The 23,497-nt window shown below is 32.2% G+C and overlaps 1 protein-coding gene and 1 pseudogene across 1 annotated transcript; both read left to right on the top strand.

The window, feature by feature from the left end:
* The first annotated feature begins 2,377 nt into the window (after positions 1 to 2,377).
* On the top strand, positions 2,378 to 11,147 carry LOC127726811 (uncharacterized). The gene is made up of 3 exons (XM_052234263.1): positions 2,378 to 2,452; positions 5,916 to 6,012; positions 8,554 to 11,147. The coding sequence occupies exons 1-3, from the start codon at positions 2,378 to 2,380 to the stop codon at positions 11,145 to 11,147; spliced, it is 2,766 nt and encodes a 921-aa protein (XP_052090223.1).
* Positions 11,148 to 20,267: 9,120 nt separating this feature from the next.
* LOC127726810 (putative nuclease HARBI1) lies at positions 20,268 to 23,062 on the top strand (annotated as a pseudogene).
* Positions 23,063 to 23,497: the final 435 nt, after the last annotated feature.

Here is a 23,497-nt window from a genome sequence, read left to right as displayed (position 1 = left end):
GTTGCACTTCAGTATTTATGTTGTTCCGTTGTTTTCCTTTTATAGTTGATGTGTTTCCCTCGGTTTTAGTTTGTAACCCGGACTTGTTTTCTCTTAATCGATTTATGACTTTTGAACACCGGTATACTACTATTTTCTTTATTTATCACAGAACCAACGTATCAAAGACATATCACGTATTTAGTCTTTCCGAATGAACCAATTGTCGCAAGCCTTGCACTTAAAGAACAAGATATCCGAAATTTGTCTTAACCTTCAACTGCAATATCATTAAATATTCGTCTATTTACCTACATAATAATTAATTTAATAATTTATTCATTCTTATTAAGGTTTCCTTTTCAGTTTATACTTTGCAGTTTTATGATTATATTTTATTCCTACTGACAATACATGTGTCAGCAAATACAATTTGCAACTTCCTCATAAAAAAGAAAAGATAAAAAACAGATAAAAAAAAAACAGGAATGAAAAACCCCCCAGAAAATCCCCAATAACAAGGAAAATGTTAATATTAAAACTTAAGGAAATTGTAATGAATTTCAGTGTTAAAATTTTTATTTGAACGCAATTCGACCTATTTATAGCAATCTTATCACAAAAGTATAACATATTTATACAAACTTTGATTCGCGATACACAAATATAATTTTGTTGTATAAATACTGTAGTGATAAAACACCCAACATATTATCAATTATTGTGTAATGGTCGTCAGCTGGATAACGTAAGTTAAATAGTGTTGCTTTTCTTCATAAATAAGATATGATTTTTATTGTCATTTTTATACCACTTCAAGCATCGTGGCGATTGTAAACTTGACATTTTGCACTGACTTTCGTCTATCAACTAGGTATATGAGCCAAGGCTCCGTGTTGAAGACCGTACTGTGACCTATAATGGTTTACTTTTATAAATTTTGACTTGGATGAAGAGTTGTCTCATTGGCACTCATACCACATCTTCTTATATCTATGTTAAGAGGTAAGTTTTTAAAACCAGGTTTAATCCACCATTTTCTACATAAGTACATGCCCGTACCAAGTCAGGAATATGACAGTTGTTATCCATTCGTTTGATATGTTTGAGCTTTTGATTTTGCCATTTGATTAGGGACTTTCCGTTTAGAATTTTTCTCGGAGTTCGGTATTTTTGTTATTTTACTTTTTTTATTCTTTTATTCGTAGACATGATTTTCATAATCATGTAAAATATTATCTTGTTACAACTTATACATTTTCCCTGTATGCAGAGTTTTATTGTTTTCTCGAAAGTACCATCACTCAATTCATAAATATTTAATGTAAAAGTTTCCCATCCAATCTAAACAAGACAGAATGTTGAATTATTTACAGTATCAATAATATTCTATGCAATGTTACAAAATGTATATTCTGTTAAGATATAAGAGATATGTCATATTAAAAATAAAGATAATATTTGTACCTAGATGGACACAGGTATTTATAAGCCCAGGAATGATAACACTCTGTCACGCTAGACTCAATTTCAGATGAAACATGTCCGCGGGGGTCTGCGTATCATCACCATCTGCGCTTGCCGTAGCCGACGACGTAGACTTCTTACGAAAAAAAGTCGAGAACACTTATCTGTTATTTTTTCATTTTGTTTACACTAAATGAAGAACACACACGACCACGCATAGTGCTTCGGAAATTATTGGGAGTCATCATCATATCTTCACCTTTGTTACATTCAGAAACCTCCGAGTTTATCTGCTGCGAACACAGGCATTTTGTTTTCTTTTTTTTTGTCACAATGATGTGGATGCTTGAGGATCTGAGCATACATGCAAGCTACGCCACAGACATTGCAACAGCGGAGGTTACCATTACCCTCGCTGCCATTAGAAAAACTGTCATCTAGCTTTTGAATTAACAGAAAACCTTTCTGTTGGACTTTACATACTTATTTGTGATATGAACATTGTGCAATGACAACATATATCTGAGTATCATTAGGACATAGAACTATTTTAAAGAAGTATTAATTAGGGTCCCGAATCCTCGATGCGGGAGCTCTTTAGTTTAAACTTTGTTCGTCTGTCTGTCTGTCCGTCCGTCCGTCTGTCTGTAATGTTTTGTAAGCTATGGTACTTTTTAAAACAGTCTATAAAACTGAGGACACAGGACTCTTGAAATATTTACTTTTATTATGAATATTAATGATTTTGTTGATCGTGTTTTTTTTTAGTTAGTTATGTTGTGTCATGATAAAGATTTGAATTGAATTAATTCGTGATTAGATGTATGAAAAAAATTCAAATAAAATAAGACCATTGCATATATTTCAGTATCATTATTCAATTTAGATAATGGAAAACACAAAAACCAGTCTAAGTATTGGTAAAAATAAAATGACAACAATTTCTGAAGAAGAAGAAAACTATGTGAGGATGGATATGTTGCTATCTGGGATTTCCCAGCGTGCAGTTAGAGTTTTGTTTGACCGTGAATTTCATCCATTGTATTTAAATGCTTCTATTAGGAAAGAAACCAAAAAGTTGAATGACCTAAAAAAGAAAAGATTAATCAACAAATCACAGTGGGACCTTCTGTTTCCTCGCAATGGTAGGTTTATAATAAGTTCACAAGGTATATTTCAAGAAAACATGTCTGAATTCGGTAAAATAAACGAAAAGACAAAAATGGACCAGTATAAATATAGGTTGAAAAATTACAAATATAACAAAAAATTCTTTGATATGTGTGTCTTTAGATATTGCTACTACTATTAAGAAAAGAAGGACAGAAAAAGGTCTTCTTTTCTGCGTTATATAGTCACTTAAATTTGAACTATAGATTTAGAATTACAGTTTACATGGTTTATGTAAATTTAAACTATGAGTTAATATGATATCAAAATCTGGTAGTTAAACGATCCATGATGTGATGACATCATTAAGAATAACTTTTTAAGCTTTTTAGTAAAAACAAAATCATAAATTTTGATCCCTTTTCAACAAGTTTTTTAAGGCCACAATTCAAATAGAGCAAAGGTATTTATCGCATAATTAATGTTCCATGATGTTTCTTTATATGAACAACAGATCTCTTTTGATTATCTATTATTGCCCAATATTTCAAACTAACAAATATGTGTCGACATATACAATTAATGTTGTTTTTGTGCATGTATGAAAAAAAAAAAAAATGTTTGAAATCAAACTTATGCTAACTTTTTTTCAACGGCCTAATCTACAATGATCTGGATAAATAGTCATTTTATTTTAAAATTCTGCAGTGTTTAACCTTGCAAATAAATATTAATTATCTTTGAGCACAAAGTCACATGTTAAAGCTGAAATCATTTTTAGTTAAAATAGGGAGCAGCCTTCCCTCATCCCATATCAACAAAACGGTTGTTCAACAAAAAAAAACCCCAAACATCATTAATTGAAAAAAATATAACGCCCTAGTGTCTGATAGATTTTGACTTTCTGGACTGTGCGACCTGAATGCATTACATAAAGATCATATGAAAATTGTCGACCTAGACTTTGGCAGCAAGTTTCATTCTCGAAATCGGAATTGGTCTATTCAAGCAGATATTTCCCACTGCATAATAACCGCCCTGTAGCATCAACGAAGCTTATTTCCCCTTTAATCCTCTTGTTTATATGTTCGTTCATTCAACAGGATTAGATATCACGTGCACGCATTGTTTCGTTCATGCGCTTAATTTCGGAAATAAATGTATGCATATGATCTCTGCGACACGCAAAAATTCATAGTTTGTCTCTTCATCTAATATTATATCTATCATTTGCAAACATTGCATATATTAACCTATTTACATTTAAAACATCTATAATTATAAATTCTATAGACAAATAATTCTTGATTGCATTATCACAGAAAGCGAATACATTTCGCAGAAACCGGTGATTGATGGGTATGAAGTTTTCGATCGTTCTACAGGGGTTGATCAGTGAACCAAATAGTGTATGATTTATCTTTTTGACAATCGATCTTGTAAGATTTGCAGACCGAAAATTGCCCCTTATGACTGTGTCTTCAAATTTCATGTTTTTCATATGTTGTGCTGTCTTACGTTGTACAGCCCCAAAAATTCTTAAAAGGCCAATTGGTCTTCAGTGGAATTTTAGACTTAATATTAGCATACATCTGTGGATCGGTTATGTCAATGTTTTCTATTAAGCGCTCTGACTTCCCATTGCCCAAACAAGTCCCCATAAGTCGGAACAATATCGGATTGTGTATAGTCTATTTATTTTTTACCTTTTGACTCAGTTTCAACTGTTATTTATCTCTGTACTGATCAGTTGAAATACAGACACACTCTTGAAATTTAACCCAATAAGTTTGCATCCGATTTCTTGTTTTCAATATAGAATAGAGAATGGAAACAGGGAATCAGTCAAAGAGACAACAACCCAACCAAAGAGCAGAAAACTGCCCAAGGCCACCAACGGGTCGTCAACGCAGCGTGAAAGTACCGCGCCGTTAGTTGGGCTTCAGCTGGCCCCTAAAAAACGGGATACTAGCGAAATTTTTTCTGGAAGTTATGCAAGAACCAATGATATTTTTTATGTTTTCTTTTGTAGAAAAATTGTCCATTTATTACTTTATTTCTGTTTACAGGTAATCCAAAATCAAACATGTTTGATATTACTTTGATGAGTACATTGCTTACAAATCTTACAAATTTAGACCACTACGACAAGTTGCCATTGGAAATAGACACCACACCAGCAGCTGATTTAGGGAGGATTAAAAATTATAGAAACCTCTTATCACACAATAAAGATGAGAAGTTAGAAAACTCATTTTTCAGCATAGCATGGAATAATATTATTGAGGTAAGAATAGGTATTTGGTAAAATGACTTTTCCAGTTTCTATCATATCATTTAATATAATGGAAAGAAGTTTGGACACAGCTAAATTCAAATCAGTAATACAATTATTTAACTTCAGTTGATTATCCAAAATGATTATCCTTAAAGTTAAGAAATGCTTATTTCTGACACTACCAAAATGAAAATAAAAACATAAAAACAATGTAATTTCATTTAAGAAGTTATATTTTAATGCCAGCCTACAATAGTATAAAAAAGCATCGTCTATGTATCCGTATATTAGTCTATATGATATTCAATACATTTGTATTCTTGTCTTTCATTTTTGCTAATATGCTTTGTCTATATGCCTTTTTTTGTGTTTCTTTGTTACATATGACGTGGCTCTGTACTTATACATCCCGTCATTGTGTTATTATGCCATGGTAAAAGTTTGTTTACATATTTGTTTGTTTTTATAGTGATTAAGATAATAACACAATGTTGACTGCTGTACCCCAATTTTTGACATGTCTACCTATTTTGTCTGTTTGTTTTGTTCACACATCGTTGTCAATATAATGGAATTTTATGCGACTGTCATACAAGTGAGAGGTTTAGCTAGCTATAAAACCAGGTTTAATCCACCATATTTTACATTAGAAAATGCCTGTACCAAGTCAGGAATATGTTGTCCATTCGTTTTATGTGTTTGAGCTTTTGATATTGCCATTTGATTACAGACTTGTATTGAATTTTCCTCGGAGTTCAGTATTTGTTTCGTATCACATTAAAGGTTTGGTTTAAGGTATTAGTCAACCACGAAGTCGTTGTCATATCATCAAACTTAGTTCTCATGTTCATAATTAATTTGTTAAACTATGTTCAATAAACATGAACGTAAGGATAGTGAGAGCAAGACATGGTTTTAAATTTATTTATTGAAGCTAAGAAATGTAATTGGGCGCTTAAAAAAGAGACATATTGACAAGAGTAAAGAAAATCCTAATGTACTGCATCATTATAATCTGAAATTCCAAAATTACAGATGAGAAAATAATTACAAGTATCTGATATTTTTTTAATGTTTACAGGCTGTTGGTAGACTAGGTGGCCAAAGTATGTTTGATGAATGTAAAGAGTTCAGGACAAAAATTTTGGATCAGTCGACTGTCCCTTGGAACATAAGAGGTAAGGACCAAAACTTTAGACAAATCATACGTACATCACATACAACACGTTTGGAACTAAACCATGAAGAATCCTTAGTTCTTTAGAAATAAGAGTTAAGAACAAAAACTTAAGACCATTCATCAACTACTGAAAACATATGATACGAGGTGAAGGTCTTAAAGTTACATTACTTGGTTACTCCATACACAAAAACTTCGGACTGAAGATCAATATATTAGAACATACAAGGTAGGAAAAAGTAAAATAACAAAAATACCGAACTCCATGGACAATTCAAAACGGAAAGTCCGTAATCAAAAACAAAAAATCAAAAGCTTTAACAAATAAAACGAATGGATAACAACTGTCATATTCCTGACTTGGTACAGGCATTTTCGTATGTAGAAAATGGTCGATTAAACCTGGTTTTACAGCTAGCTAAACCTCTCACTTGTATGACAGTCGCATAAAATTCGATTATGTTGACAACTATGTGTGAACAAAACAAACAGACATGATAGGTAAAAATTTCAAAAACAGGGGTACAGCAGTCAACATTGTGTTATAATTTTAATTACTATAAAAACAAACAAATATATAACAAAGAAACACAAAAAGACATATAGACAAAGCGCATTAGCAAAAATGAAAGACACGAATATAAAAATTTATCATAGCACAATAACACAATGACGGGATGTATAAGTACAGAGCCACGTCACATGTAACATAGAAACACAAAAAAGGCATATAGACAAAGCACATTAGCAAAACTGAAAGACAAGAATAGTAAATTTATGTTGCCCATAGAACAATAACACAATGACGGGATGTATAAGTACAGAGCCACGTCAAATGGATATCACCAAAAACAGACTAAACAGTAAAAGTAAAATTCATAAAAACAAATCAAAAAATACTATAACACGTTATTAAGATGATAAACAACGTCAGTACCCAGGATCTATACTTCAAGACCACCGTGTATTATTTGTGAAGGAACTTTCATGGTTTAGTTTCTCGTTCACAGTAAGAAATAAATCAAGTTTTGTTCTATGTCATGGCTGTTTTTTTGCTTTGAGGTGACATGTATCGCCTCACGTTTACCCTTTTTCACTGTTCACTAATAAATGCTGTGTGAGAACTTAGGCCGTTATCTAAAGTTTAATCAGTTTAATCAGTTAATGTTGTTAGTAAAACATGCCAATAAGACAGTAGCCCCCGGAACTTGCATTTTTATTGGAATAATTGATTATTGTTAAGTGCTTGTGTCTATAATATGTTAGCTTTTCTCTTACAACGAGTAATAAGTCAGGACCGTGTCTCTTTTAGCGTACCAAGTCAGCAATGTGACAGTTGTAATCGACAGTCCGTTTCTATGTATGTTGACGTTGCCTGTATCCAGGTCAAACCTTCATGGGAATCTTTCAACGTCTTGATTTGGATACTAGTAACAATTGTTATCTTTCGTTGGACACTTAAACTCGTTGATAAAGCCTTCCACGAAAGCCACGAAAATTGGTACCGCACGAATAAAGTACTTTCACGGTATATGGTATCTATATGAATATGAGCGATATATCAAGGTTGTATATTGCAAAAGTAAGCATATCACTATACACATGAGTTGACATTATATTGAAATTCGTACTAGTAAAATTGTTTTCTTTCTAATGTAGGTAAATTGTTCTCTTAGGATGATTTGGCAACCTACACCAATACATATTGGCTACCTGAACAACGCCAAGGGTTCATTATATGTCTAAGTCTACTGGATAGAGGTTGTCCTATTACCTCCTAAACCTGTTTTACCATTAAACCCGTTTAAACAATCCTCTTCAAGTCAACTTGTTCCTTAATTCATATGAGGCTGACGTCATATACATGAGCTTCTGAGGAAGAAAGCAAAGAAGTTATCTTTATACTTTAACTTCAATTTCCGCTATAAAGATGATGTGCTATCATTAAATTTTTCAAAGTTTGGGGACTATGTTGAATGCATATATTCAATCGAACTTGAGATACAAGACTTACATTTAGAAATTGACGAGAAGTTGAAATCATCCCTTTGTTAATTTTACGGAAGCAATCATGAGTTGGTTGGCCATTATGAAATTCAGGATATGTTCCAACTCGTAACCCTAATACAGCAATTTCCCCCCAAATGTGATCTTCGAATTAGAATTATCACCGAGTTTGTACTTACATAAGCAACACGATGGGTGTCACATGGGGAGCAGGAGCAAGATCATCCTCGGTTTTTTTTAGGGTTCGTGCTGCCCAGTTTTTAGTTTTTTATTTTATTTTTTATATATTGTTGTTTGTCTTTTGGTCTCTTTCAGATTTTGACTTGGCGTTGTCAGTGAATTTTGGACTTGTGAGTTGGAATGTCTATTTTAAGAGAATATTATGAAGTAGACCATGATCTCTGAAAGACGGATGATACATGCATCCATATTGTGTGCTTGATACTCACAACTTTTTATCAACAATGCACTCATCGCAGGATTTAAATGTATGAGTAGCATAGTATATATTATCTAAATTTATATATTTCAGATCAAATCAATAAGACATTGGAAGCATGGAAAGTGATGAATTCCAAATTTGTTGGAACCAAGGCTTCCCAGTATGTTCTTAAATGTATACAGAAACACAGTTGTGTAACAATTACAGCAAGTTCTGGTGTTGGAAAGACAGTAACTCTACGACATGTTGCACTAGAGATGGCAGACGATGGGTACAATGTTCTTCCCGTAACCAATCCACGTGATATAGTAAAATTTAACAATCCAAATAAAAAAAACCTGTTCATTTTGGATGATTTTTGTGGAACTTATTCTATTAACCAATCTGACCTGAATAGATTGGAACCAGTCATGGAAAGTATCAAAGATTTGTTGATTCAAAATAAGACAACAAAAATCATTGTAGCATGTCGACTACAAATTTATCAGGATTACAAATTTAAATCGTTGTCAATTTTCAGGACATGTGAATGTAACCTGCTATCAGAAGATTTGTGTTTATCACAAACAGAGAAACAGTCAATAGCAGAACTATATCTTGAAACAAAAACTTCATACATAACTAAAGACTGTGTATATGATTGTTTTCCACTTCTTTGTAAATTGTATAGTGTCAATCCTAAACCCAACATAACAGATTTCTTCCAGAATCCATTTTCAGTTTATGAATTAGAGATTGAGAAGTTGCATAACAATGGACATTTTAGAAAATATTGTGCCTTGGCTTTATGTGTCATGTTTAACAACAGACTAGAAGAGGAATGGTTTACAGATGAAATAGATAAAGAAAAAAACACAAGAATAAAGAATACATGTGAAGCGTGTAAGCTGAACAGAGGAACATCTCGACTTACCTTACTAGATGAAATGAAGAACCTTGAACATACTTTCCTGAAGAAAGAACAAGATATATATACAAGTATACATGATAAAATATTTGACTTCCTAGCATATTATTTTGGACAGAGCATGCTCCAGTGTGTGATCAAAAATGCAGACAGTTGGGTTATTAGTCAAAGATTTGTATTAGAAAAAAGAGATAGTACGGATCAGTTTATGACAATAGTACCAGCTAAATACCACCCAATGTACATGCAGCGAATGATTGATGACTGGTCTAAGGGTAAAGTACAGCATGTGTTTGATAATATCAATTTGCAAATACCAGAGATCAGACAGAGATTTCGCTGTTATTTATTTAGTACACTTGATATCTTACATCAGAGACAACTAGCACTAACCTGTGATGTTGATTACAAGAACACTGTTCTGATACACTGTTGTTTCCTAAATGATATTCCATTCATCAACTGGTGTATTCATCATTGCGTTGATGTCAATCAGGGCAACATTAGTGGTGAGAGTCCCTTACTTGTTACTGCACAAGAAGGCCATAAAGAGGTTATGGAATTATTACTGGACAACAAGGCAGACATAAATAAGTGTGAAAAAAACGAAATATCTCCTTTGTATATTGCTTGTTACAAAAACCGCACAGAGATAGTTAAGATTTTACTTGCCCACAATGCAAACATTGATAAGTGTAGACATAATGGAGAATCACCATTCTTTGGTGCTTGTCGTAATAATAATATAGAAGTAGTTAAATTATTGTTAGATAAAAAGGCAGATATTAACAAAGTTACAGATGAAGGAGCATCTCCTTTATTAGTTGCTTGTCAAAGTAATTATATAGAGATTGTAACGTTATTACTAGACAACAAGGCAAATATTACAACGCGTGCATATAATGGAGCGTCTCCTCTTTATGTAGCCTGTCAGAATAACCATGTAGAGCTAGTAAAGTTATTACTGGACAACAAGGCAGAAATCAATACGTGTTTAAATAGTGGAGCATCACCTTTGTGGATTGCTTGTCAGAACAATCATATTGTAATAGTAAATGTATTACTGAATAACAATGCAGACATCAATAAGTGTACAGATGACGGAGCATCTCCTTTGTATGTTGCTTGTCAGAATAATAATGAAAAAACAATAAAGGTATTACTGGAAAACAAGGCAGACATTAATAAGTGTGATGATAATGGAGCTTCTCCTTTGTATGTTGCTTGTCAGAATAATAATATAGAGATAGTTAAAATATTATTGCATAACAAGGCAGACATAAATAAATGTTCAGATATTGGTGCATCTCCTTTGTTTATTGCTTGTCATTCAAATCGTACAGAAATTGTAAAAATATTACTCAACAACAAGGTGGATATTGATAAATGTATAGATGTTGGAGCATCCCCGTTGTTTATCGCTTGTATGAATAATAATATAGAGATAGTAAAGATATTACTGTACAACAATGCAGACATTCATAAGTGTGAACATTCTGGAAGATCTCCTTTGTCTGTTGCTTGTCAGAATAAAAATATAGAGATAGTAAAGGTATTACTGGACAATAAAGCAGACATAAATAAGTGTATGAATGATGGAGCATCTCCTTTGTTAATTGCTTGTTGGCAGAATAATATAGAATTAGTTAAGGTGTTACTTGCCTACAACGCAGACATTGACAAAAGTGCAAATGATGGAGCATCCCCGTTGTTTATTGCTTGTCAGAAAAATCACAAAGTGATAGTAAAAATATTACTGGACAACAAACTGATATAAATAAGTGTACATACAGTGGAGCATCTCCTTTGTTTGTTTCGTATATGAGGCATCATATAGATATAGTAAGACTCCTGGTACAGAAGGAAGCAGATTGCACTAAAGTGTTTGAAGTGATGTTTCAGCTAATGGCTTCATACTATTGAGAATGAATAGTCCTCACAGAAGGAGGTCAAACTTTGACAAAAGCACTAAACAACAATAAATTTCAGACATTTGTTTTATGGTAATCGAGGTTATATATGTTTGCTGAGGAAAGGAATAATTGCTTAAAGGGTAGATTTTAGGAATTTAACTAAAATTTATAATTTTAATAAAGGAATTGTTGCATAGTTTGATGAATATTATATTGTGTTACAAATGTTTAATTGTATTGAATTCCACGAGAGAAGGTTATAAAACAACTAATATGGTAATATTACACTTTAACATCATGAATCAAACTGAATGTACTTATGAATGCATGCTATACTGTATGAATTAGTCTGTAAGGTAATAAAATATGTTAATTCACATTTAACATCCTTTTTTTCAATATAAAGGACACATTATATATAATGGAGCTATCATGAGAAAATAAACAAATATTATAAATATTGTTTTTATATATAAGCAACATGTTTTTGATATAAATGTTTTTAAGGTTTATATTGTAAAGTGTTCTTGCTAATAAAAGGTAGAGTGTATGTAGAACCGGAAAGAAAATAATATCAGTGCTACAAATATCATCTTAACACTGCTAATATAATAAAAATAAACTTTAGAGTTTCTTAAAAGATATAACAAAATACTGAACTTCAAGATAAAATCATAAAGGGGAAGTCGATAAAAACTGAAAAAAGCAAACGTTATCAACCAGGGGACGATTGGGAATCAACTGTGATATTCATTAGCATTTGATTTTGACAGCGTTAGTGTTGCCATCATTAAATTGTTATAGAAATAAGTGCTGCTAACATAAGTTTTTGACAATTTGTGGTATTGCCTACGTTAGATTAGATGGACTTCAGTGTTGCTAATATAAGGTCTTGAACACATTGTGTTGCAAACATAAGATTTGACGGATCTCAGTGTTTCAAGGATAAGATCTAAATGTAGTTTTTTTGTTGTTGCTAACACTCATTTTTGACATATATGCAGAGTATAATCTCAGTGCTTAATAATATGACACACGAAGTCTGTTTTGACCTTTTGATTCAAGATTGCTATTGGCTGCTTTCTTAGCTTTAACCATTACTGTAGTGCGTTTATTTTAATGCATTGATGATGAAATAAGATAAAATTGAGAATGGAAATGGGGAATGTGTCAAAGAGACAACAACCCGACCATAGAACAGACAACAGCAGAAGGTCACCAACAGGTCTTCAATGCAGCGAGAAATTCACGCACCCGGAGGCGTCCTTCAGCTGGCCCCTAAACAAATATATATACTAGTTCAGTGATAGTGAACGCCATACTAAACTCCAAATTGTACACAAGAAACTAAAATTAAAAATGTTAAAGTGCATATTGTGTTAAAATTCGGTATTTGTATTATATTACTTTTTTCATATTTTCTGCCTTAGAAGAAAATAATCATACCAGACTCCTGCGTATATTATAATAGCTTCATTATCATCATTGTTCATACGAAAATTAATAATCTATGATTCATATTCCATTTACTATTTACTAACATTCTTATAAATAAGTTGACTAAATTTGAATCACATTTTCTCTTCTTATATGGAATGCATTTTCTTAAAAATATAATGAATGTATATTAATGCTGTATTAAGAAGTGAGTTTTACTGTGGGTATTGTTGTGTGTTTGTTTTTTCTACATTCGCTAGAGGTGTAGGGAGAGGGTTGAAATCTAACTAAACATGTTTAACTCCGCCGCATTTTACGCCAGTCCCAAGTCAGGAGCCTCTGGCCTTTGTTAGTCTTGTATGATTTTTAATCTTAGTTCATTTATATGTTTTGGAGTTTTAGGATGACGTCCATTTTCACTGAACTAGTACACATTTTTGGTTAGGGGCCAGCTGAAGCCCGCCTCCGGGTGAGGGATTTATCACTGTGTTGAAGACCCATTGATGGCCTTTGGCTGTGTCCTGCTCTTTGGTCGAGTTGTTGTCTTTTTAAAACATTCCCCGTTTCAGTTCTCAATTTTATCAAGAAAAATGTCTGTAATCGTAATTTAAACTATGTCTTCCAATATGTGCATGCATCTAAGAACTTCTAATTTTAATACGTGATCTGAAGTCACTGTTCTGTAATTAGAGGCGTTTTTATCAAACATTTTAAATCATTAAATTATCAAAATGAACAAGAAATATGAAATTTCAATTTTGTTAAGAAATTGAATAAATATTTAGTTAGTCATGTAATCTACTGTATTTTTAACAAACAATTGTTTGTTCCTACAGTTTGTATATTTCATTTAAAGAAATAGGTATGTATTGATTGCCAGTTTGGCCAACTTTTGAGTATAAGAAATAAATAACAAGAAGTTAAAATGTGAAAATGTCATTTGTTATCTTCTTTTATTTTTAATTGAACCAAAGGAAAAGAAAAGGGAAAAGTACATAATAAATCGTATTTTGTTGATATGTTTTTACCAGTTATTCATTCCATAATGTGTAGTTTTATTGATTGCTTATTGTAAGTATGAATATATGTGTAAATAAAATTATGCTTTTTGTTGTCATAGGTTCCTCTCTTGTTCTCTTGAGAAGTTTGGTTAGCTATAAAACCAGGTTTAATTCAACAATTTGTACATACAAAAATGCCTATGCCAGGTCGTGAGTGTTACAGTTGTTGTCCATTCGTATGACGTGTTTGAGTTTTTTTCTTTGCCATTTGATTGGGGACTTTCCGTTTTGAATTTTCCTCCGACTTCGGTATTTTTTATTTTTACATTTTACCAGTATATTACTTCTTTCGTTTCAATAACTTCAAAAGTTAATTGATCTTTTTTTTCAAGTTCAGGTATTAAATGATCATCTTATATAATTGTGTTTATTTATTCTAATTTTTATTTTTGAATTTTTCCTTATTGTACAAAAGTAGCAATGTTTGTCGCAGTTTTTCATTATTTCAGAACATTAATTTTGTTTATAATTTTATTTATTCAGTCTCCCTTTAAACTCCGCCATACTTATAACATAACAGTAAAACATTCGCTGGGTCGGTGCCACTTCTGGTCTACTGCTAGTTCATGTGTCCATGCTGGTTTTTTTTTACATGTGATTTAGTACTTTATTACGTCTTCCTGCGGACAGTTAGAGTTCATGAGTGTATCCACTTCTGGTCTACTGTTAGTCCATGAGTGTATCCTCAGGTCCGGTACTGTTATGATAAATGACTTTTATCCATAATCTATTTAGAAACTAGGATTCAAACTCCGTCATACAAAATTGACCTTAATTTTATTTGACTACTCTTTTTTGATTCCCTTTTTGATATATAACTCTACATGGGTTCAGGTACTTACTAAGTCTTGTCTTTAAACGTTTTGGTGTATACTGCTTTTACGACAGCAAATCCAGAAAAGCGCTTTCAAGGCAAAAGTTAAAATTGTTATTTTCATTCATCGTCTTGCGCTTTTGAAAAGTCTTTCAATTGCTTTTTTTCTCTCTGTAATAAAAACACAGTTGATACTGTGATAATTTTTATCTGGAATGTAATGAAACTCATGATGGTGTTCTAACCTTGACTGCAGAAATCTATCCGACTGGGTCAAATTGAAGGCTTTGCATTTTGGCTTTGCTGGTTTTTTTTTTTTACATATGATAAAGTACTTTATTACGTCTTCCTGCTGACAGTTATTTTGAGAAGTATTTCTCCGCTCTCAACAGTTAAATTTTAAGTATTCAAAAAGCTCGGTAAGCCTCGCGTTTCAATTTGCAAAATCTTATTGTTTTGAGTGTAGAAAATGACTTAATACACTTGATGCAGTGGTCGAATCTAAACACAATGGTTAAAATAAAGTCATTATTGAATTGAGAACAATCATTTACTGAGAACAAACTTTTCTCTAGAAATGAGAAATATCTATCTCACAAGGATCGAGAAAAGTGAAATTAGAGAAATACATGTCCACACTTCTTTTACGGTTAGAAAATGCATGTCACATTTATCACAAGACGTTGGTCAGCAATCAATCAAACATTTGTCTGTTATTTAACATGTTTTTATATTATGTATAATATATTTGCTACATTGTTTTTTTGTACTTGCATTTTGAAAACAAATGTGACCCTTATTAAATAAATAATATATCGAACAACGTATTTAACTTGTCAACGCAATCATTTTAAATATATTTTATACATATAATAATAAGAAGATGTGGTATGATTGCCAACGAAACATTTCTCCAGAAGAGACTAAATGGGACACAAAACAACACTTATAGGTCACCGTAAGGCCTTCATCAATGATTAAGATCCATACCTCATAGTCAGCTTTAAAAGACCCAGAAATGAAAAAAATAAAACAATTCAAATGAAAAAAAAATAACAGCCTGATTTATGTACAAAATAATAAACGAAAAACGAATATGATTAAGGGCAACAAACGAAAACCACTGAATAAAACGCTCTTACTTAGGACATACACGTATAAAATTTGGCGGGGATAAACTAGTTTGAAGGCGCGTCAACCATCCCCCTTACCTGGAACAGTGGTGTAACAATACAACATAAGAACAAATTGTAAAAACTAGACGAAAAGAGCTTATCTAATCAGATCTAAACAAAGGATGAAATACATCTAAAAAATCCAGAGTGTATACGTTTCCATTCTGTAAGGCAATGAACTGAATACTGTAAAAAGATCTCCGAATAAAATCTTTATCGATATTTTCATTGTATCTGGTAGTACTAAATTAAAACATATATATATTTTTATACACTTTTTAAGACTAATCGGTAGATTAATTTTGACACTGCATAAAGTGATTTGTTTCAGAGTGTTTATTGACCGTTACTGAATATCTCTTTCACAGAAGACGACTGATATGCTCCAATTAGCAATTAGATATACCTACCGAATTAGACATATCACCTAGTGTACTTACATGAGCCACAAGACGGGTGCCACATGTTTAGCTGAATCTGCTTACCCTTCAGTTATTTGTTTTTGTTTCGTGTTTCTCAGCCTTTGGTTTTCTGTGTTGTTTTATGTACTGTTGTATGTCTGTTTGTCCTTTTCTTTTTAGGTCATGGTGTTTCAGTTTATTTTCGACTTATGAGTTTGAATGTCCTTTTGGTATCAAAGGAATTGAAATGCATTTAAATTATATTATGCATAATGTAGTTCGAACAAGTTATTTTGTTGTGGTAAGCATTCATCATACTTAATCCAATTTGCAAAATTTCAAATTTGCAATTTCAAAAAATGCAGGTAAACATTTTTCATTCATCATTGTTCGAACAATTAATGATAATCTATTGAACATGTGAAACACTAGTGTATAAAAATCTTTAATAACAATGATCGTTTTTCTTTTACCTGTTGTTTAAAATATAGATACTGTAACCACTTCAACCAATAATGATCGGTATAGATTTTATACGGCGTGGGTGTGTGGGTGTGTTTGTGTGTTTGTGTGTCGGTGTGTTAATCATCACAACTTTTTATTTTATCAGAACAGAGGTGATATTACCATGAATAATACAAAAGTCGTCAGGGAAATGTATTATGCTGATTTTGAGGAAAAAATTGATGACATTTCCCTCAGAGGGGCATTGCAAGAGTTTCATCAAGATTTTTAATACCCTGTGTATAAGGAAAAGAAGGTACCACTTGATGCTGAAGTATTAAATATAATACGTTCTGCAGGTAAAACATAGTTGAATGTATTAAATTCTAGCGTTTTGTGAGAAAGTGAATGGTGTATAATTTACCGTATTTCGTGGATGGCAATTAAACTCTGAACGGAATAGTCACATTAATGGTACAAATTATAATGCACCAGATGCACATGCGTTACAACAGAATAGTCGTACAAGTGAAATTATCTGATAACTGTGCAGCAAATACTGATTTACTAATATAACCTGAAATTTAAACACAAAAAAATGTTGATAGTAACGGAAAAATGTCGTAAAATCGACAACAAGCCTTCAAAGGTAAGAACAAGATATACTGCATATTTATTCATGCGGCAATATGATTTTAGATGGTATTCAAACCAAAGCATACATTAAAGGAATAATAACTACAAAGATATACTGAGTTTGTTGGAAAAAATGAGTAATTATGTTGTTTTTTTTAGTTTTAAATATTAACCTTTCCCAAATTTTTATTTAAACTCGAACTGGATATATAAAAACTGAAAGGATTTGGTTACACTGTTGTTTCTTTAAATAAAGATTAGATGGATACCACCCTTAGCTTTTAAACTACTAAATGTAAAACTACGAGAACGCTTTGCTTTGTTACATACAAGTGAAATACTCGCTATTTCATTTTACCAGGACTACGCAAAGGGTCTTATGTCTACTTGAGAAATTGGACTATGTTTAGTGTTCTGTTTGCCTACCTAAAAACCTGATATGCACTCCAATGTTTGTTTGTTGATGACTTGATTTTCAATCCTAGCCATTTCTTCCCGTGTTTACCTGTTAAGACATGGAAGTTCACTCCTATGTTTGTCTGGTTTCTTTTTACACCTTGATGTTCAATCTCTGGTTTGACTGTTTATACCTGTTTTTTCCCTCCCCATGATTCACTGTTGATACATGGACTTTAAATCCCGTTTTTCACTGCTTATACATGCACACTCCCGTGTTTCAATGTTTTATCAGTGACTCTTTTCACAAAAAATCTAAAGATAAATTTTACTCTTAAGAGTAATCTTAAGATTTTTAGGTTTTTCACAAAAAATCTTAAGTAAATCTTAAGAGTAAAAACTATCGTAACTTTACGTGTGCCATCAGCCTCTCTTAAGTGAAGATTTTACTCTTAAGATTTTTTTTAAGAATCGTAAGTATCACGTATCTCTATAGAAACAAAATGGCTGGATTGATACTGTTTAATTTCATCAACAGAAGAGCTATTTGTAGAGAACGCGTTTTTCGCGATAGATCTGATGATCTTGATTCATTGAATGATGATCAACTGATAGCCCGTTATCTCTTTCCAAGACGCTGCATAATGGAATTGACGGACACCGACAGAGACTTGATTGAAAGGCCAACTGTCAGATCACATGCAATTCCACCCCATATTCAGGTGAGAAACTTACAGAAAAAATACAATTCCCATTCTTCTATCTTTCTTTGTTTTCAAAATATGTGCTCTCTATCACTTCCGCTATTTTACGAAGTACAAATTAAGTGTAACTAATCCCGACTCAATATTAATAAATATAGGTGCAGCAAAAATGTGAATGTCAATTTATTTTTAAGTCCGTGTCAAATTTTTTTTGATTGTATTTTGTTTGTCACAAGTTTTGTTTTATATGCTTTACCACAATAAAGATTGATATTATTTATATATGTCATAGAAAACACACATGCGGAAATAACTACATACTATAGATTCTACCATACAGAACATCAAAATATAACTAACCTCCATAGAAAACCAAACAAATAAATGACGAAATAAACTTAAGACAAGAAATGGAACAAAACAAAACAATACAAATACAAATAAAAAAGGTATAAAACAAAAAGAAACATAACTAAATTTAAAACACAATTCCTGAAATATTGTTATGAAATGAGAAAACATGGACGAACAGATCGAAACCCGTACACGCATTTCTTTTGGAGTTGCAATGTAATAAAGCGTACTTAATACTAACGGTTTGCATTATCTTACATTTATGCAAATAAAAAACCAAATTTATCCTCTCATATGAAGGACAATTACGGGAAAAATAAAACTATTCACAAAAATCCGTAGAACCAAAAGTATATGTAGGACATAAAAAGAAAAAAAAAAACAAAACCCGTCGACACTTCCATGAAAAGAGCATTAGCTGCGATTAAGTCTAAAATAATAACATAATTCTTTCAAACATTGGTATTTTGATATTAGCTGTCACTGTGATTCAGACTTATAATACGACAATCCTATAATTCGATAATCATATAGTCCAACAGTCGTATAAACCGATACTCATGTAGTCCGACATTCCTACAATCCGATTATCATATAGTCCGACAGTCCAATAATCCGATAATCAAAAAGTCCGAACGCCCTTTAATCACACAATGGTACAGTCCGATAGTCCTTTAATCCCACAATCATATAGTCCGACAGTCCTATAACCGATAATAATATATAGTCTGACAGTCTTTCAATAGAAAAAAAACCATACAGTCTGACAGTCCTATAATCCGATAATCATATAGTCCGACAGTCCTATAATCCGAAAATCATATAGTCCGACAGTCCGTTAATCCCACAATGGTATAGTCCGACAATCCTTTAATCACACAATCATATAGTCCGACAGTATTATAATCATACAGTCCGACAGTCCGATAATCCCACAATCATATAGTCCGACAGTCCTGTAATCCGACAGCCCGTTAGTCCATGTAATGTGCAGTCTCTATGTGTCTAAGCTACTAGTATACATGTATATAGCTGATTATACGGTATGGATTTGTCTCATAGTGTTGAAGGCCTTTAATTGAATGGATAATTGAATAATAAAATCAAATAGTCGAATGTTATTTTTAATCATTCTTTCTGTCCGTTCGTCTGTTTACACATGTATGCATGTCTATCCACAAGTCTGTCAATAATTCTGTGTCGCTCCTTACATCAACATTGTTATTTTAGTAACCTTATATTTTGGGGAATTTGAGAAACATCGTTTCTGCTGCCATTTCAACAAAAAGTATTCAAATATGTATTATGCTTATACAAGAATTGTGCAAGTGGGGGTGTTTGCTGACATGTCAGTATTCTAGATACTTAAAATTTGAAAATTGCATTAAGTGCTGTAATAATAATTGTTAGTGCATATTATTACTGTTCTTCCACAGGTAATGACAACACTAAGAATACTTGCTAAAGGAGACTACTTATCTGAGGTTGCAGATATACATGGCATATCAATTGGGTCTTCTTCTAGAATTGTACACACATTATGTGACGCCATATGCAGCAGAATGCACAACATCAGATTCCCTACTGATCCAGCACAACAGCGGGACATCAAGGAGAAATTCTATCAGATTTGTGGATTCCCAAACGTGCTTGGAGCAATAGATGGCACGCTGATTCCCATACAAGGCATGACAGGTGTTGATGAGCCCAACTATGTTTGCAGGAAGCTATTCCATGCCAATAATGTGTAGGCTATTGCTGACGCAGATTTGAGGTATGGTCGACTGATACACACTAAACAGATGCATTTTTCCATATAAATTAGAAGATTGAACAAAATATGATATCATATTCGTATTAACAACTATGTAACTTGTTTCTAAAGAGGCTTGCATTCTTGTTCTTTTTTGTAGCCATTTTAATACTGTTTTCATATAAAAATAATCAAATGCGTCAAGAGTGAAAGTAATGACTGTCCTGTACAGTTCACAATTATTTCTCTACAAAAAAAATTAAATTTAAGTTGTTAGTCCAAATTGGGTGAATGCAGAAAAAAATTGCTGTAGAATGTCATTCTGTGTATGAATATTGCCTTAATATTTATCAGCTGAAAAGCACCATAGTTATAGAAAAACAAATCAGGAAATTGTCAAAATTATAAGAAAATCTGCATTCACTAGTCCAATCATTTCAGATTGTGGTTACTGTAAATTCAGAAATTATTGCGTGCATTTATTATTTCGATTTTGTCATTTTTGACTAAAATGCGATTTTAATTTTTGCGATATTGAGAAAAATCCTTTTTAATTCATATAAAAAATTTCAAAATGCAAGTTTAAATTATTGCGATTATAACCTGTCGCATTTTTCGCAATAATAAAAATATCGCAATAATTTCTGAATTTACAATATTTCATTCTTGCAATATCATTATTATCGGCATAACTTATTATAGGTTCACAAACAAAGTAGTGAAATGACCAGGAGCGACTCATGATACGCTTATATTGAGCAATTCCAGTATGACACAGATAATGGAAGACATGAATGGGTGCCTACTAGGGGATTCTGGCTATCCTTTGAAGAAATGGCTTATGACCCCTCTGTCTGTTGAACCCACAATCTGAGAAAGAAATTTGTTATAACAAGGCTCACTGTAAAACCAGAGACCTTATTGAAAGGGCCTTTGGTGTACTGAAGGCTCGTTTCAGGTAAACTAAGTCTTTTTATAAAAATATATATTATTTGAATTAACTTAACAAAAGTGCACATGCTGACATAACTTGCCTGTTTTGCCCTTCACATTCATTCCAAACACCAAATATTGTTGACTCACTGCTTATATTATCTGATAAATGGAACTAATCACTCAACTTTAACCTTGATCACAGACCAATGAAATGAGATCAAGGTCAAGTGAACCCTGTCAAATGCACATGTTGACGTTGCAAGGAACCTAAATACCTAATATAGTTATCCTACTACTCATAATAAGTGAGAAATTCACATAACAAAAAGATTTCTAATTTTATTTCAAGGAGTCACTGAACCATGAAAATGAGGTCAAAGGACTATGAACATTTGTGTTGAAAGCGCTTTTCCTGATTTACCTTTATCAGGAAAGGTAACGGACTAAACCTTTAAAGCCAGGATGTATACATACAGAATGACATGAAAACATACTATTTCACCAAAAGGATATTAAAAATAGATACAAGAACTTATATTTAAGGCTGCTTTGACAGAACGAGACAGTTTCAAGCTGTCATATATGGACAGTTCGGTGAGCATTTTATTGTTGAAGACCATTTGTTAATATCATAATATAACTGTTTTCTTATTTACTGGTATGTGCTTAATCATATTCTGCCTTGCCCTGCACAGTTTCTGAATCATACATATAAATATATATATTGATTTATTGAAAAAAAGAAATCACTATTTCATTGTATATTGCAGATGTCTTCATAAAACTGGAGGTAGCCTTCAATTTAATCCACCAAAATCCTGTAAGATGATTGGAGCTTGTTTCAGATTAAACAACAAGGCATTAAAAGAAGTAATACCAGTACCAGATGGAGAAAACCAATTGCAAATACAGCACCATCAACATATACTACAACAAGACCAACCTAATGAAGGAAATCGAATTAGAGCACAACGCATTCAAAGATTTTAGCTGAGGTGAAAACTGATTGTTACATTTCATGAATTTTAATGATTGGTGATAAACATAATGGTCCTTGGTCTGCCTTTATGCTATCTCTTATTTCCGCTCATGCCTTGGTGGATCTTTTCTTTAATACCAGCATTTCCTCCATTATTTTTATTTTCTTCATCCTATATAGTTCAACTCCCTGCAATTTCATTTCCTCCAACATGAAGTAATGGTCTTCAGCTTGTGAATTACTGTAACCTTTTTTTCCAACAAAAATTATACAGGTACTACAAAAGTCCCAATAAAAGACTAAATTTAGGAGATAACTGTATTGTATTTTAAAAACGTGTCGCCAATAAACTTAATTTGCGACTGTTTAAAATACAATATTGTTATCTCCATTCTAATGAAACTGACAGAAAACAACGTCAAATCATACGTCTTCTGCGCTTGCGCGAACATTTTCATAGCATCAATTCTGAATTGATGCCATGTAAATTGGTGATATTATCCAATCAAAAATGAACGTTACAAACGATGTTGCATTGGAATCATGAATATACAATATTGATTCATTAATAATTTTTAAATGTTGATTCTATATTCAAAACCACTTTCAAATACTGCATGCTATAATAACCTATAAATATCTTTTTATTATCTTGTACTATTGTGTTCTTGTAGAAAGGAAATCTTTAATAACCTTGTGTCAGTCTTTGGTGAAGGTAATGTTAATAAAATTAGAGTACCAGTTCAATTTTGGGACCTTTTTGGGGGCTACGTTTAAGCCAGGACAATGTATGTAATGAAAGGAGACTTTAAAATGAGGAAGGAAATTCTATGATTAAATAATACATGTTAAATGCTGGAAATATATGAATTAAAATAAAGATTTTTAAAATAACTTATTGTGTGTAAATGAATCACTTCTTTTAATAAGTATTATTATTTAAATGACACCCACTAATTTCAACACTCCCGAACAGTTAAATTTTGATCGCGAACAGTAAAATTTTATTACATAATCTTTATGATGAAACCCTGAATATTGCACGAAAATTACTCCCACTATATATAAAAAAGAAGATGTGGTATGATTGCCAATGAGACAACTCTCCACAAGAGACCAAATGA

The sequence above is a fragment of the Mytilus californianus genome, unplaced genomic scaffold (assembly GCF_021869535.1).
Source record: "Mytilus californianus isolate M0D057914Y unplaced genomic scaffold, xbMytCali1.0.p SCAF_18, whole genome shotgun sequence".
NCBI classification, from domain to species: Eukaryota; Metazoa; Mollusca; class Bivalvia; order Mytilida; family Mytilidae; genus Mytilus; species Mytilus californianus.
The sequence above is the reverse complement of the archived record's forward strand: the minus strand, read 5'-3'. Positions and strand labels throughout refer to the sequence as shown.

Bases quoted from the DNA above. Each gene is read 5' to 3' on its own strand.
- LOC127726811 (XM_052234263.1), top strand. From the start codon at position 2,378: ATGACAACAATTTCTGAAGAAGAAGAAAACTATGTGAGGATGGATATG. The intron at 2,453-5,915 runs GTTAGAGTTTTG...TAATGTTTACAG, and splicing joins CTGGGATTTCCCAGCGTGCA to GCTGTTGGTAGACTAGGTGG. The intron at 6,013-8,553 runs GTAAGGACCAAA...TATATATTTCAG, and splicing joins TGTCCCTTGGAACATAAGAG to ATCAAATCAATAAGACATTG.